Source organism: Prosopis cineraria, unplaced genomic scaffold (assembly GCF_029017545.1).
Source record: "Prosopis cineraria cultivar Desert tree isolate PC_DT_omini unplaced genomic scaffold, ASM2901754v1 PC7, whole genome shotgun sequence".
Lineage (NCBI taxonomy): Eukaryota > Viridiplantae > Streptophyta > Magnoliopsida > Fabales > Fabaceae > Prosopis > Prosopis cineraria.
Genome location: NW_026555338.1, coordinates 25,098,488 through 25,113,662, shown reverse-complemented (window position 1 = coordinate 25,113,662; position 15,175 = coordinate 25,098,488). Strand labels below are relative to the sequence as shown.

The window sequence follows — 15,175 nt, the reverse complement described above, 5'->3', positions numbered from 1 at the left end:
CGTTACTCTAGAGGGAAAAAATTATATTATTACGAATTTTTACATTATATTTTAATTAAATAAATTATTTTAACCGCCAATTAGTATGAGTTGAGTCATATTAATTTTCCTAACCCTATTTTGATAATATAATATAAAGGGCAGTCCCTCTCTATATCCCTATTTTGTATTAAAGACCTTTCTGCATCTTTCAAGCTATTAATCAGTGCATGATAAGTCACAACCTAAGAAAAAGGAAAAATAAAATAACACGTAAACTTCATTCAAATTAACATTTATTCAATAATGATACAATAGCCACTGAAAAGTAAAAACATGTACTGATTCACTAAAATGCCTACATCAAAATGCAAGACCTCAACCTCTCATTAACAATGCCAATAAGTTCTGCACTCAACACCTGGATCTATTCAGTCTCAGGATTCCAAGCATAAATATAGATAGAATCTTGAAGAGTTCACTGGAAAAATACTCATGTGCTAAAAACTTTTCCCTTCATGCTTACAGTTACAGGTCCTAAACATGATTTTAAATATACAGAGCAAGTTTTTACACTACAAATTACAAAAGATACAATAAATTCATCATGGATTCATGGCTTCCTTAGCCAAAACCAAGTTCAAGCAAAAAGCTATTTCAGACACTAGACTTCAGGACCAGTTGCAAACAAGGAAACAAGGCCACGGAGCACTTGCGCCGAGAGTTGGTGTGCCAGAAAGCGCTCACCGTCCACGTTCCATACGCTCTCATTGCCCAAGGACGTAAAAGTAAATGCTGGGGTCTGAGGATGCTAAACCAATTTAGGAAGTCGTTCATGATATGAGAGATTGAGTAAATGGAGAAGAGGAGAAAACTAACCTTATGATGCTCTATAAACTTAAAATTAAAGGGATTTCCACCTCTTCGTGTAAGTTCAGTCAGGTGCCTGGATTCATCGATTGTCATGCAAAGGAAACGTTCATTACTATACGTGCAAGTTATTTAATAACCAAGAAAAGAAATTTAAAAAATAAAAATAAAAATAAAACAGACCCTTTCCAAGCACTCTTAGGATAAGGTTGCAGATTCTATACCCATATATACATACATACACACATACATATACATATACATATATATATATTTTGTAATAATACCAAAAAAAAAAAAAAGCTTAAGATATCTGCATGCATGATTTTTAAAACAAAAGGTCACAGAAGAGATAATCAGAAGTATGAACACAAAAACAGAATGTGTCTAAGAAATAACAGGAAACTAATTAGGATAATGGGGAAAACCACAGAAGAATATAGTGTTTGATTTTTTTTTTTTTTTTGCTGTATTTATCCTCAACTTATCAATATGTTTAAAGTAATTTGAGAAGCAAGAAACTATCACATTACAAGGCACCTTAATCTAATAGGCATTTTACTGCATGTAATAGATTCTCAATTCAAACCAATCTAAACCACTGGTCAAATATGATATCGCATTGCCATGTCACTCCGGATAGTAAATTACCCTCCAAAAAAATCCACATGAAAAACAATCCATCATGTCAGAAGAATTTGGATAAACGAGATTTTGAAGAGACTTCAACGAGAAGCCATAAAGCAACAATGAAAAACACTGTTTTCAAGAGTCAGTTTCCAAATAATAGTTCCATGTGCCAACTATTTTATCAACTTACAGGCTTTGATAACTTGAAAAGAAAAGGAGGCAGTGTGTACCAAAGATAATAGGCGTGAGGGCAGTCTTTAATTAATATAAGATGAAGGAAACCATCTGAAAGGTGTGCATCAACCACCAAACCGTCAGGTGCTTTTTCGTTTCTGCAAGAGATTACAGCGGCTCCGACACTGAGAAAACGTCCTCTGCATCTATTCCATTTGGCATTATCTGTACTCAAATAAGGGGTTGGGCCAGAGATTCCTGAAGCCATGTGACTTGGCATACAAACTTTACAATTGACACGGCAGATACATCTTTCTGGTCTATATGGACTTCTTTTATCTTGTACCCTACTACCTTGATTGTTGCCCTTGAAAGTCGGATCGGATCTATCTGAATCAACTTCTAGATAACCTATCTCAGCCTCATATGACCTGTATGACAATACACAATGAGAAAAACAATGAAAATAATTATCTGGAGAGGCACTAGCTTCAGCATGAGTAGCAAGATAACAAAATAGATCAAACAAATACATTTGTCAACTGAGCTTAGCACTGGAAAACTCTTGAAGGTTAGAGAGTCTAATGCACGTTTTGAAGCTATTATAAGTACTGCATCAAGCTGGCAGCTTCATCAGCAAAAGAAAAAAGGGTTTAATTCAAAGAATTTCACCCCGCAGGCTACTCAAGTAATTTTTCATTTACTCTCTCTCTCAGTTACCAATGAAAATTGATAGTTCTTCAATTTCCCAAAAGGGATTCCATTAAATTGATCACAGAAAAAAGGGGGAGGGATTGGATTCCATTGATCAATAGTTAATGACCTGTAGTACAAAATGTGATCTATTAAAATGGGTCTCAGCTGACAAAAGCTCCTGACAACCCACTGGAGGTTCAGTAAAATATTCTTCATGAACTAACTAGTTAAGCGCATATTTTGCCAGGGTTTGTCAGATATGCTAAACTTCCCATAAAGTAGGAAAGAGACCAGCCCCAGACCGTGAGGCGTGAGACCGCACATATAGCAATGTCCATCACGTAAAGGATGAATTGAGATGAAAAGAAGGGGAAAAAAATTCAACAAATGGCGCTCAGTTCACCTGTGCCTTAAGAACACCATTGTCCCTGCATAATCATAGCGTTTGGGTCCCATCCAGCGATATTTCTCACTCTCTGTGATGACATCACCATAGAATCCATACCTAAGGTCATCAGAAAGAATAAGAGCTTATTGAAAAAAGCATTTTAAAAAATTAAGGATCAAAATGCAGTGGATGCAAGAATATGAATCAACATGTCGGAACTAAAGTAAGGTTTTGGATAGGCCACACAAGAATATCTCCCAATTAAAAAAAATATGCTTCAAAGTAACATGCTCAAAACAACAACGGCCACATAAAATCTTTCATTCACAAAACTGAAAGCGTCTTAACTTGTAGTATGGTAACGGGTACTGAAATGCACAACTGAAGACACATGAACAAAATTTTCATTGTTTTCAAGGGTGTTATTAAAGTGAACTAAATTCAAGGCAAGGGCTAGTAGCAATGCCTTTATGATAATTTCAGAAATTTACTCTTTATTTTCAACCTTTCTGTTTAAAGGTTTACGGGAATCTGAGATTAGCAATCCACATAGCTAAAAAGTTTTCAAAAAAGCTAGCATCAGTTAGTTTCCTCCATTGCCATAGAACAACTATTTGCATTTACATCAAGGTATTTGAACATGTTAATTTTCCATGCATGTACCAGGCATTTTTCTGATCCAAAAGAGGAAGGAGGGGGAAGAGAAAGAGAGAACAAGCTTCCTGATACAAATAATTGTTTTCTAAAAGAAGAAAAGCATCGAAAATTGAAAAAAGGAAAAAGGAAATCATTTTTTTTTTGCCAGCAAAGAAGAAAAATCTATATAATCAATAAAATTCCAGAAAGTAAGCCAAAAGAAGACACTTAAAAAAAGCCAAAAGAAGACACTTAGAAAAAACAATGTTTAAATGCATTATTCTGAGTCACGAACTACAGTTTGAACTGAATTCTTTTGTCAACGTTATCAGAAAACACTAATAGAGACATTACCCAGCAAATGAAGCTGCATAGCGCACACAAGGTTCGACTGCAGATTTAGGTGTTTCTTTCCACCTTACAACTTGCGCTATGTCAAGGTGCACCTTTTTGCCAAGAACAATATGCAGTGCTGATGTTATAGGATCTCGACATCCAGTTGTACTAGAAAAGATACAAACGAGAGAGTTGTATTCAGATAACTCACAAAGTGTATTAGAAAACAAGACGAGACATTTGTAGCAAAATTGTTTTGTCAGGAGGCGTGTTGTAAGCAACTTTATAGACAGATCATCAAATAATCGCAAGCATTTAACCTGCAACTATGCAATCTGTGTACCACAAATGAACCACATGGAGAATAAATACTTGGTATTCTCAACAATTAGCAACAAAAAAGTGGTATAGATACAGACCATGATGATCTGAACATCACATCCCTCAAGTCAACTAGCAACAAAGCTGATTCATATGTCTCATACAGTCACAGAACATAATACTATGGAGGCTTGTTCATCTTAACATGACACTCATGAAGCATAAAGCAAGCCTTACATCATGAGCCTATTCCAGGAAGGGAAATAATTTTAATCCTTGCAAAATAAAACCTGATACAATTTCACAAATATAGATCTTTTGTTGAGTTTATAGATATGAAGCTTAAGTCAATGGAAAGGCAAACATATTATTAGAGGGGAGAAAATCATACCACATTACAATGGCATCAGTTGAACCTGCAGGGATGATTCCAATCTAAAACGTTCACTGAGGATTTGAAACTCAGGATCTTGATCTGCTGAATCTTCAAAAGCCAAAAAATTATCCCCATAAGTTTCCTTCTGCTCTCGTTCCCTTTTCTTTTTTCTTTGTGACGGTGTGAGTCTATGATAATAAAACATAAAATAGAAAACAGAAAAGATGGGGAATGGAAGACTAACATAACATTACTTTGTAAAGTATGGAAATATTAGCATGTTTACAAAGTCATTTTCAGTTACCATAAATTCAAAGACAACCACTAACCAAGAAAAAATATTTATCAGAAAGCAATCCAACAATTACAACCAGGAAGGAGTTGTAGAGTGATAGGCAAGCAAGTATAGGCAAACTACTCACTGGAATTTGCAATTCTGGATCCAATTTGTTTTGGACTTGAAATAAGAGGATGTTCTTCATTTTGATTGGGATTCTCCTCAACTGCTTCATTTCCATCATGAACCAAGGAACTATGACCATCTTTAACCAAATGAACCAAATCCGATGGAGCAGGTGGGATCGGAGCTTTTAGCCTGGTAGAAAGAAACCCATTAAGGATTTCATTGAAAATCCATCACCACCCTGGAACCACCTCAATTAGAAAAGAGCAAGTAATTGGCATATAATAAAGAAAATCACTCACAAACAGAAAGCAAATCAGAAAATCAAGTAAATGAATCCATTTAAATTGCCAAGGCTTGAACTTTCACCAACAGTCAGCCTCATTTTGAAGAATGCAAACATAAGTGCATGAATTTCAAACATGATTTGGTAAGAGCCTCTCTCTACTACAAGTATGGCTTAATTTGCGTAGTGAAAACATGGTTCAAGATTGGAAGTGAATATGATGATGAATTCCCAAGTCAAATCCCACAAGGTTCAATTCCAAGATAATTTTTTCCTTGGTTAATGGAGACCTATGTAAGTATGGAATACCTAAGTCACATAGAGTAATATGAAATGTTCAATGGGGTATTTAAGTGGACAGGTTCTCCATTCTTAATTTTGGGGGAGGGTTTCCCATCCCATTTAGGTACAACAACGACAACAACAACAAGCCTTTATCCCACTAGGTGGGGTTGGTTACTTAGATTGCAAGACGTTATTGTGCTCTATTATTTGTCAAGCTTTTAGAGATATTATTAATTAAAAGATCACGTTCAACAACTTCTAAGAGTGTTCTCTTAAGCCTTCCTCTACCCCATTTAACAGCGCTCAAAGTTATATGTTCCACTCTTCTCACTGATACCTCCCGCGGTCTTCTTTGTACATGCCCAAACTATCTCAAACGATTTTCTATCATTTTTTCCTCAATAAGTGCTACCCTCACTTTTTCGCAAATGTGCTCATTTTGAATTTTATCTTTACGTGTATGTCTGCACATCCGTCATAACATTCTCATCTCTGCTACTCCAACTTTATGTTCTTGTTTGTCGTTAGAGCCTAGCATTCACTACTATATAACATAGCCGGTCTGATAGCAATACGATAAAACTTTCCTTTAAGTTTATTAGGCACTTTACGATCACAAAAAACTCATTTAGCTTTTCTTCAATTAAACCACCTAGCTTAAATTCTATGTGAAATATCCCTATTGATTTCGCCATCATTTTAATAATGGCTCCCAAATATCTAAACTTTTCCACTTGAGGTATAATTTGATCTCCTGACAATAGCAGTACGATAAACTTTCCCATCTTATTTAAGTACCCATGAGTTAAAAAGGGATGCAAAATTTACATGACCATTGAATAGCAGTTATTGAACTCATAACATTAATGTGGATGAAAAGTTGTTAGCATGGTGCAAAGTTTCACATGAATAGTTTTTAGACATTCTGAGATGCTGCATCATTTTGATGGTCCGAAGACTAGAAAAAGTATGATAATGCATGATGAGGTTTCAAATGATTGATAAACCCAAGAAAAGGAAAAAGGTATTTCCTCCTTCACATTTTATGTATCTTCTTTAGATTCTTTGTTATTGAGAGAAGGAAGGGAGGCTAACAAAGAAGTTAGCTAAAGAGATCATTTAGTAGCATGGAGCAACTAACAACATGTAATGTCATGAAACTAAGCAGGCACACTGCTCACTGTGCTCGAGGGGAAGCATTTCATTCTACTATCACCAGACATGCTTCTATAACTTTATCAGTTAAGTAGCACTATGGTAAATGTTCATAATATTAAGAATGCATCAAAGATACGTATGTTCTTACAACAGCTACGACACCATCATAAGAGTTGAGCTCCCTGTTTGTTATAGAGGACATCACATCAAAGGCTTGTCCAGGTCTCTCCGTTACAACTACCTAGTGAAAGGAAGGAAAATGGATTACTAAGAAATTGATCAAAACAAAATTACATTAGATATTAGCAGCTAAAATATATAGCTGTTCCCATTTGCAAATCAAATACTGAAATGTCATTATGTCATCATAGCTCTCTAAAGTATCAAATCTAACATAAACTTCGTTGAGATGGGAATGGATTCAGAACTCACGCATACTTCCATATATCAGCCAATGAAAGTTTAACGCAAGTCAAATTATAAATCATCACTCAAGCTCAGCTCATTAAATACAGAAGTAAAGCCCAAGTCTAGTCAAGTTCAAGAACAAGAATATAAACATGTAACATATATATATATATATATATATCAGTAAGCACTTGTAATGGTACGAGGGAAAAACCATTCATTAATATTACTCCCCTGGTCCCTTTTAATAAGAGCCAGTTTTCAGGGGTACAGTGTCCCTTTTGTTATGAGCTTTTTCACAGTTCTAGGAAGAATTAGAAAATGTTTCCAGATATACTCCTAATAAATGATGAATTTGAAAAAGGCATTTGGAGTTGTGCAAAATTATGACATTTAATGGAGGGCAGAATTGGAAAGAAACTAAAATTTTTAAGACATCAACTAACTTTACCTACTTCCTTGGTATCTCAAAACTGGCTTTTATAAAAAGGGACTGAGGGGGTAGAATTTATGATATAAATGTAATTTATGGTTTGTATTTCATAGTTGAGAATTCCGGTTAAATTATAGGCTTATTAGTGACTTCAACTTTCATCAAGGTGTTTTTTTGGGTCTAAGGAATAGGGATATCATCTATTAGTATTTTGATAGGATTCCAGTAGTCTGTTTTAGTTCAAATAGAATTATTTCAAGTAGAGTTCAATTGAGATTGTCTATATCAACAGTAATTTTAGGGAAAATAACCCTTGTTACTGGTATAATCAGAATTATTGAATTCAGACACATGTTCATAGTTACAATTGAATGCCCCTGCGTGGTATCATGCACAGATTTATTTAATTATTATAAAAATTAAGTTTGATCCACCTTTTGACACAACAAACTTGAAGGTAAAATGAAAGCAACCAGCATGTTATCATTGCAAAATTTAACAGAGGATCAGGCATGATTTTCATCATTTTTTCCATAGTAAACATAGAAAGTGGATGGAAGGGCTTTAAACTTTATACGAATTGGAACAGAATGCTATCTCAATTTCAACCACTGAACAAGTACAAAGGTAACGGTCGGGAAAAGCTATTACATGTCTCAGTGTGAGCTTCTTAAATAAGGTATAATAGCATATCAGATGTTAAATTACAAATATTTGATGTTTAGAAGAGTAGACCATTCAGAAAATCACTAAATATGCTAAAAAAAAATATTCACCTTTGTTTTCACTTTAGCACGAGAGAATATAGGAGCCACAGCTTCCCAGGTTCTGCAGCCAAGTCCTTTCCCACTCCTTGGATGAACAAAAACCTAGTGAATCAGAAATCATCTCTGGGAAATGTTCATTTCAACTAATCAATGGAAGTTAAAAGAAAGTATAAAGCCTAGTGTTGACCAGTACCAGAACATACCATGAGATTCTTTGGCCTTTCAACTTTGAGGTTCAAGGAAGAATCAAGCCGATTTACCCACATCTGACATGTTTGCATATTATTATGGCCAAAAGTATATTTAACAGGGACCAATAGAGAAGGCTGAATCTCATTCCTTAGGACACCATACACCGTAAAACGATACATCTGCAACTTTGCAAGAAATACCATTCACCTTATTTGATTTGCCCCTGAAAGAATATAAACAAATAAACAAGAACAATGACAAACCTTGGCATCATGCCCAATAAGAAGATGTTTCATGGCACGAGAGATACGTGATAAATGCACCAGACCATAACCAGTAAACTCAGCAGCATATATGTCACAAAGTTTGATTGCCGTAGCAGCATTAGAAATGTATTTTATCCCCAAACAGGTTGAACTCTCCTGTTCAATTGAAAGTCTAGGATAAGTATTAGAAGATGAAACATGGATTACCTGTTCATTGGTAATTAACAGCTTTGAGAACGAGAACTATCTCAATTATAATCCATGACCATACAACAAGCCTTCTTAATTTAAATATTTGTGATTGGTAAAGCAGGTCTTGTTAGATGAAAACAAAACAAGCCCAGTAAGACTCACTCAAACCTTTAGAAGTCTTCACCACAATTGTATCAAAGTTGAGAAGGCATCGTCGTCCATAAGTAAAGCAATGATAAAAATACATGTAAACATCAATTAAAGCACAGGTGATAGATGACTAAACTAAATCATATCTTATCATAACATATAAAATTCATGTTTCAAAATTTAGTCATATTATTGCAATGTAGAAAATTTTAATAAATATTTGATCAGGTCAATTTCCAAAGGCCAATACCACAACCAATTGAACATAACTACTATTTTAAAGTAATCAAACAGCACTTACATTAACCAACGGTTCAACCGCTTCCCAAGATAACCCGTCTGAATTAAAAGCGAGGGTGACTTCCCCAACATGATCTAAGAATACATTGCAGCTCGAGATAGCTGATTCACCATCTAGCAGAGCATCAGGTTGACATTTATCGCCTGCAATAACATAATTCCCATCTCTTTCCATTTAAAATGGAAAAGTCAAGGAAACGAGATAAATTCCACCCGAATTTGATCAAATTCCGTTTGGGATCGAAAAGGATAGGAACCCAGAATAGGGTTTAAGTTCAGCGGAAGCAGATATACAGAGAGAAGGAAAACGAAGGCAAAAAGCCGTTTGTGTTGTTATGAGGAAGATGCAATGCAAGATTCGCGCTTTTGATTCGAAATTTGGTAGGCAGATTAGCTCCATGTATAGACAGGATCAATTTAGCTTGACCAATGAATTAACCAGAGAAAAAAATAGTAATTTGATAAAAAAAAATTGAGCGGAATATTTTTTACCAAAAAATCAAAAGTGAAGATGAGATTTTTTTTTGCCCCCGTTGAGAAGAAAATAATAAGAACATATTTTGTTAATTAATTTTACGAGGTTTGATTCGTGTGAAGTTCCTAACCAATAACCTTAGGTCATGTTTGATACAAATGAAAATAAAATGAAATTGGACATGAATTCTTCAGTTGATGGCTTGTTTGATATATCAGAATTGCTTTCTTGAAGAAATCTGATTCCATTAAATTGATGAAATCCAATTCCATTGTAGAGACCATAAAATCCACTAATTCAACATGAAATTGGCTTATTGTCATTAAAAAATAAAATAAAAGATATTTTTAGCTTTAAAAGTACATTCTTTATTTTTTTATTGTTAAGTTTTTCATTAAAAAATAAAATAAAGGGTATTTTAATTTTTTATATTTTAAATACATATACTTATTAAAATTATATTATGATTCATCTTTATACCAAACACACTTTTAAAACTCAATTCAATTTCGATTCCAATTCTGATTTCAATTCCAATTCCGATTTCGATTTCGATTTCAATTCCGATTCTAATTATATCAAAAACTCTTCTATCATATCAAACGAGGCCTTAGAGATATGATTGAACTGAAGCTTACAAGTTACTGTTCATGTCGTTAATATAAAACAAATTTAATCAGATGCATATTAAGAAATGATAATGAAATGATAATTATATTCTAAAAATTGTTGAAAAATATGTAATTTTTTTAATTTTATCCTTCTTTAAAATTAATACCCATAATAAATTGTTCTATAAAAATTCAAATCATAATAAATAAATTAGGGATAAATTTATAAAAGAAAATTTACTAATTTAGTACTCGAATTTTGTCTTGTATTGAAGCTAAAAAGAAATAAAATTTGCTTATCAGTATGTAATTATTTACTTCTCCTCCTGAACAAAAAATCATGAATTTAGTTTGTTAGTGTCGTATGGCCAAAAGCAAGTGAGTTTATCTTCATTATATTTTTTCTTTATTATCTCTCCACTATAAATCTAAGTTATTCAAATTAAATTTATATTTTTTAAAATTATTAAATTTAAATTCCTCCTTTATCTTCTATGTATAGGAGGAAAATCAATTCCTGCAAAAAGTTTCATTAAAAGATAACCACGAGCTCAGATACAAAAAGGATGATAGTTATTTATAACATTGAATAGTTCAAAACTTGATGCTAATAAAAATAAATAAACGTTAATATGTAAAATGGACAAAACAATCCATGATTTAAAAGATGGATGGTTTTTAATAACTTTTTTATTTGCAATAACTAAAACAAAATCCAAGAATAAGCATTACATAACAATGGTTTACATTTATAAAATGGTTTTATTCATGATCTATAATTATTAAAAAAATATTGATTTCCATGAGCATAGGAGGCATTGTGCTTGTGCCAGTCAGACATTGGCCAAATGTCAATCTCAATAGTTTCAGATGTCAACGTTTGCTCGATTCATTTTTAAATCTCATTTGAATGTGCTTTCAATCATTTTTTGTAAACTCGGACTAACTTGTTAGGTTGACCCACAAACCAATGAACCAATTACTTAGCTAGTTTGATTGATTGAGGAAAACTAATCATCTATGATTCGGTGTCAACCTTGTCAAGCTGACCTCAATCTGAACAATCCTTGGCGACTCGATGGGTTAATAGGTTGACTTAAGTTGGTATTTTTATTTTTATTTTTCTCTATTTCTTCCTTTCTCCTTTTGAACATTGAACTTTAAATCAAATATAAATTTCTTAATGAATAATTTTAATGATATTATGTTTTATTATTGTCAGAAACTCATAATTATTATTTCTATAAGACATGCGTAAGATTTTATGGATAAATTTTTATTTACTCAAGAATTAATGACTGTTATTTAAATATTGTAGTCTTTCATATGAATATTTTTATATATTTAATCAAATTATATTATTTTAATCGTGATCGATTTGAATTCAGGTTGACCTGTGGTTGGACCATTACCTCAATTGGTTCAATGACTAATCTGTTTTTCAGTACCTTGCTTTCAACAAAGTCAATCTGGGTAACAATTGCTACCCATACAACTTTGAGCATCATAAAAATGCAAAGTGGCTTCCTAAATATGAAAAGCTAGATTGCCAAATAAGCCTTATATACTATTCTTTTTTAAGGGAAAATCACGGTTAAGGATCATTGGAGAAACAGATTCATAGTGGAGGACCAATTAATTATGAATTTATACTGCAGCCTTAGAGGTTCTAACTATAATTAATTTTAACTAAAAAAATACAAAAATACCCATCTAATAGAAAGGAAATGAAGCATAGAACTCACCATTAGAAAAAAAAACAACTCTCCATTCCATTTTAACAAAAAATAATTTCATGTGTCAAAATTCCTGACTTGAGAAAATTTCTACATGTTTAAAGTTGGTGAATAACTTACCATTCGACAAAAATAACTCACCGTTCCATTTTAACAAGAAATAATTTCATGTGCCAGAATTACTAATTTAAGAAAATGTCCAAGTATTCAAAGCTAGTGGACAACTCACCATTTGAAAAAAAAAAAATTCCCTATTCCATTTTTTTTAGCAAAACAATTCCCTATTCCATTTTAATAAGAAATAATTTCACGTATCAGAGTTATGATTTAAGAAAATGTCCAGATGTTCAAAGCTAGTACACAACTTATCATTCATAAAAAAATAACTCCCCATTCTATTTTAAAAAGAAATAATTTCATGTGCCAAAATTGTTGTATGTGTGTCAAAAAAATGTGTGTGTGTCAAAGTCCCACATTGACTAAAAGAAAGACTCTCCTAGTGTATATATATTAAGGAATGAAATGGGCTAGTAAAATGGGTTTAGAGGAGAAGTGGCCTCGTGCATATGAGACAGGTCAACTCAGGGCAATCGCAGAGGCAATAAGTTCCTTTTACCGGGTTATTTTTAGCTTACCCAAAATAAATAATTATTTTTACAAAAATAATTAAATAAATAATTATTTTTAGCTTATCCGAAAACCTCTGATTTTACTGTTTCAAATTTGAACTTGAAGCTTTGGCAGTTTTTCAGCATTAAACCTCTTCTGAAAATTGATTTTGTGAAGTTAATATTTTAAATGTTTTGTCTGCCAACATTTCAGACAGAAGATTAACTGAGATTTACGTCTGCATAACTCCCAGACAAGTCCTTAAACGTGATTTATGAGAATGTAACCAAAGCTTTAATCCGGTGATTATGAGCCAACGTTCATGTCTCCTTCCTCGGGCTATATATAGCCATTGGTGCGGACAGAACAGTGTGCCAGCCTCTTCAGTTTTCGGGGCAATTCTCTCCTCCCTCTATCTTCTGTTCGTCCATTCATCTGCGTTTACTTTTAGTCTCTGTTATTCTGTTCCCTTACTCTATCGCAGGAAGTGCTTGTTTAATCCTGGGGAATTGCTGGTCCATCATCTAGGTGTGCCGAAATAGTTTTTCAGGACAGTGTCCTTCCGGGCACAACTCAAGCTATTTGAAGTTTGCTGTTCGCATCTACCGCCGGTGCCGCCAACAAGAATTTTTGACTCGAGAAATTTCCAAGTATTCAAAGCTGGTGAACTATTCACCATTAGACAAAAAACAACTCCTCATTGAATTTTAACAAGAAATAATTCCATGTGCTAGAATTCTAATTTAAGAAAATGTCTAGGTGTTCAAAGCTGGTGAACAACTTGCCATTTTGAAAAAACAACTCCCCATTCCATTTTAATAAGAAATAATTTCATGTGCCATAATTATTGATTTAAGAAAATTTTTAGATGTTCAAAGTTGGTGTGCAACTTACCATTCACCAAAAAAAAATCCCCATTTATTTTTACAAGAAATAATTTCATGTGCTAGAATTTATAACTCCAAAAAATTTTCAAGTGTTCAAAGTTGGTGAATAACTCACCATTCGACAAAAACAACTCCCCATTCCATTTTTATAAGAAATAATACTATGTGCAAGAATTCCTAACTTAGGAAAATGTCTAGGTGTTCAAAGTTGGTGAACAACTCACCATTTTGAAAAAAAAAAACTATTATATAAATGACAAGTCTACATTCACTGATACATAACTAACATTGATACAGACAGCATCATCATACTTTATAATATGATATAACATCCATTTTGGTGAACAACTTTCATTATATTGAGAACAAGTTAATATTAGTATATAGACAACATCAATCCCACCTAATTTTATAATGGTACTTGTCATGGTAGAAACAAGTACCCTAATGAAATTTTTCTTCCATTTACATCATATTGCTGCACAAACATAAATAAAAGACAATAATCTATTAAAAAAATATTATAATGGGTTATTTGTATATAAAGTTGCACCCCTTAGCCACACACTTCGCGATGACTTTGTCCTTATGATTCTTCTGGAATTTATACCCAAACTTGTTAGCGAGGCTATATTTGTGCAATGCTTTTCTGAAAGCTACTGCATCAGGGAACATCTGTCCTATTTTTGAGTCTATAATTGCAGTTCTAATATCAACAATATATTATTATTATTTTGACAACAAAAAGTTCAACAATTCCATATTTCAACTAAATTTTACTCTATTTTCTAATATAACTAAAATTTCAATATCAACTATATATCATTATTATTTTACCAAAAAATAGTTTATCACTTCTAGACTTTCCTTCTCAGGCTATCACAATATATTGAAAAGAAAAATATTATCAAATCATAAAATAACAACTACACTCTCCATTTTAACAATAATATATTATTGTATTTATAACACAACATTTCATATCAGAACAAAACGTTTCTGTGGATGCTAAGATAGACCCACGTTAAATAAGATAGATTAATGCTACTGAATACCATTATTATGCAACCTACTATTGTTAACTGTATATGCTAAACCCCTAACTACTTTGTTCCCACATTCAACATGTTTCTTCGGTGGCATAAAAGTATATAATGCAATCAAGAATCTTAAAGCTAATATTAGTCAGGGCTAAATCATTTACCTCGATGACACTGTAAACTTTGGATTCAACTGCCTATCTCTTAAAGTAACTCGATGGTAAGCTTAAGATACCCAAAAAACAGAACCAAATACAAGTTAGCTGAAAGAAAGAATGCAAAACTAGTTCACTAAGGAAGACAGGGATTGAGGAAGGAATCTGCAATTTTCAACTTACTAGCTTACATTAGCTAAACCCTTTAAATGTTTTCACGCAAACGACAGCTTATTTTCCTGAGTTCCATGCTTCATTTCATTTCCATTAGAGGGGCATTTTCATATTTTCCTAGTTAAAATTAATTATAGTTAGGACCTTTGAGTCTATAGTGTAAATTCAAAATTAATTGGTCCTCAGCTGTGAATATGTTTCTCCAGCAGCCCTTGGCTATGATTTTTCCTTTTTTTAATACA

General features: G+C 33.0%; 1 protein-coding gene across 1 annotated transcript; it reads right to left on the bottom strand.

Annotated features, from left to right (window-relative positions):
* Positions 1 to 241: 241 nt before the first annotated feature.
* Positions 242 to 9,580, bottom strand: LOC129315100 (ceramide kinase-like). The gene is given in 14 exon segments (XM_054958639.1): positions 242 to 781; positions 859 to 925; positions 1,710 to 2,084; positions 2,753 to 2,854; positions 3,728 to 3,877; positions 4,422 to 4,464; positions 4,467 to 4,514; positions 4,829 to 5,038; positions 5,041 to 5,050; positions 6,687 to 6,779; positions 8,156 to 8,248; positions 8,350 to 8,517; positions 8,602 to 8,760; positions 9,248 to 9,580. Coding segments are annotated over 14 exon segments (1,830 nt in total). The 5' UTR covers positions 9,422 to 9,580; the 3' UTR covers positions 242 to 643.
* Positions 9,581 to 15,175: the final 5,595 nt, after the last annotated feature.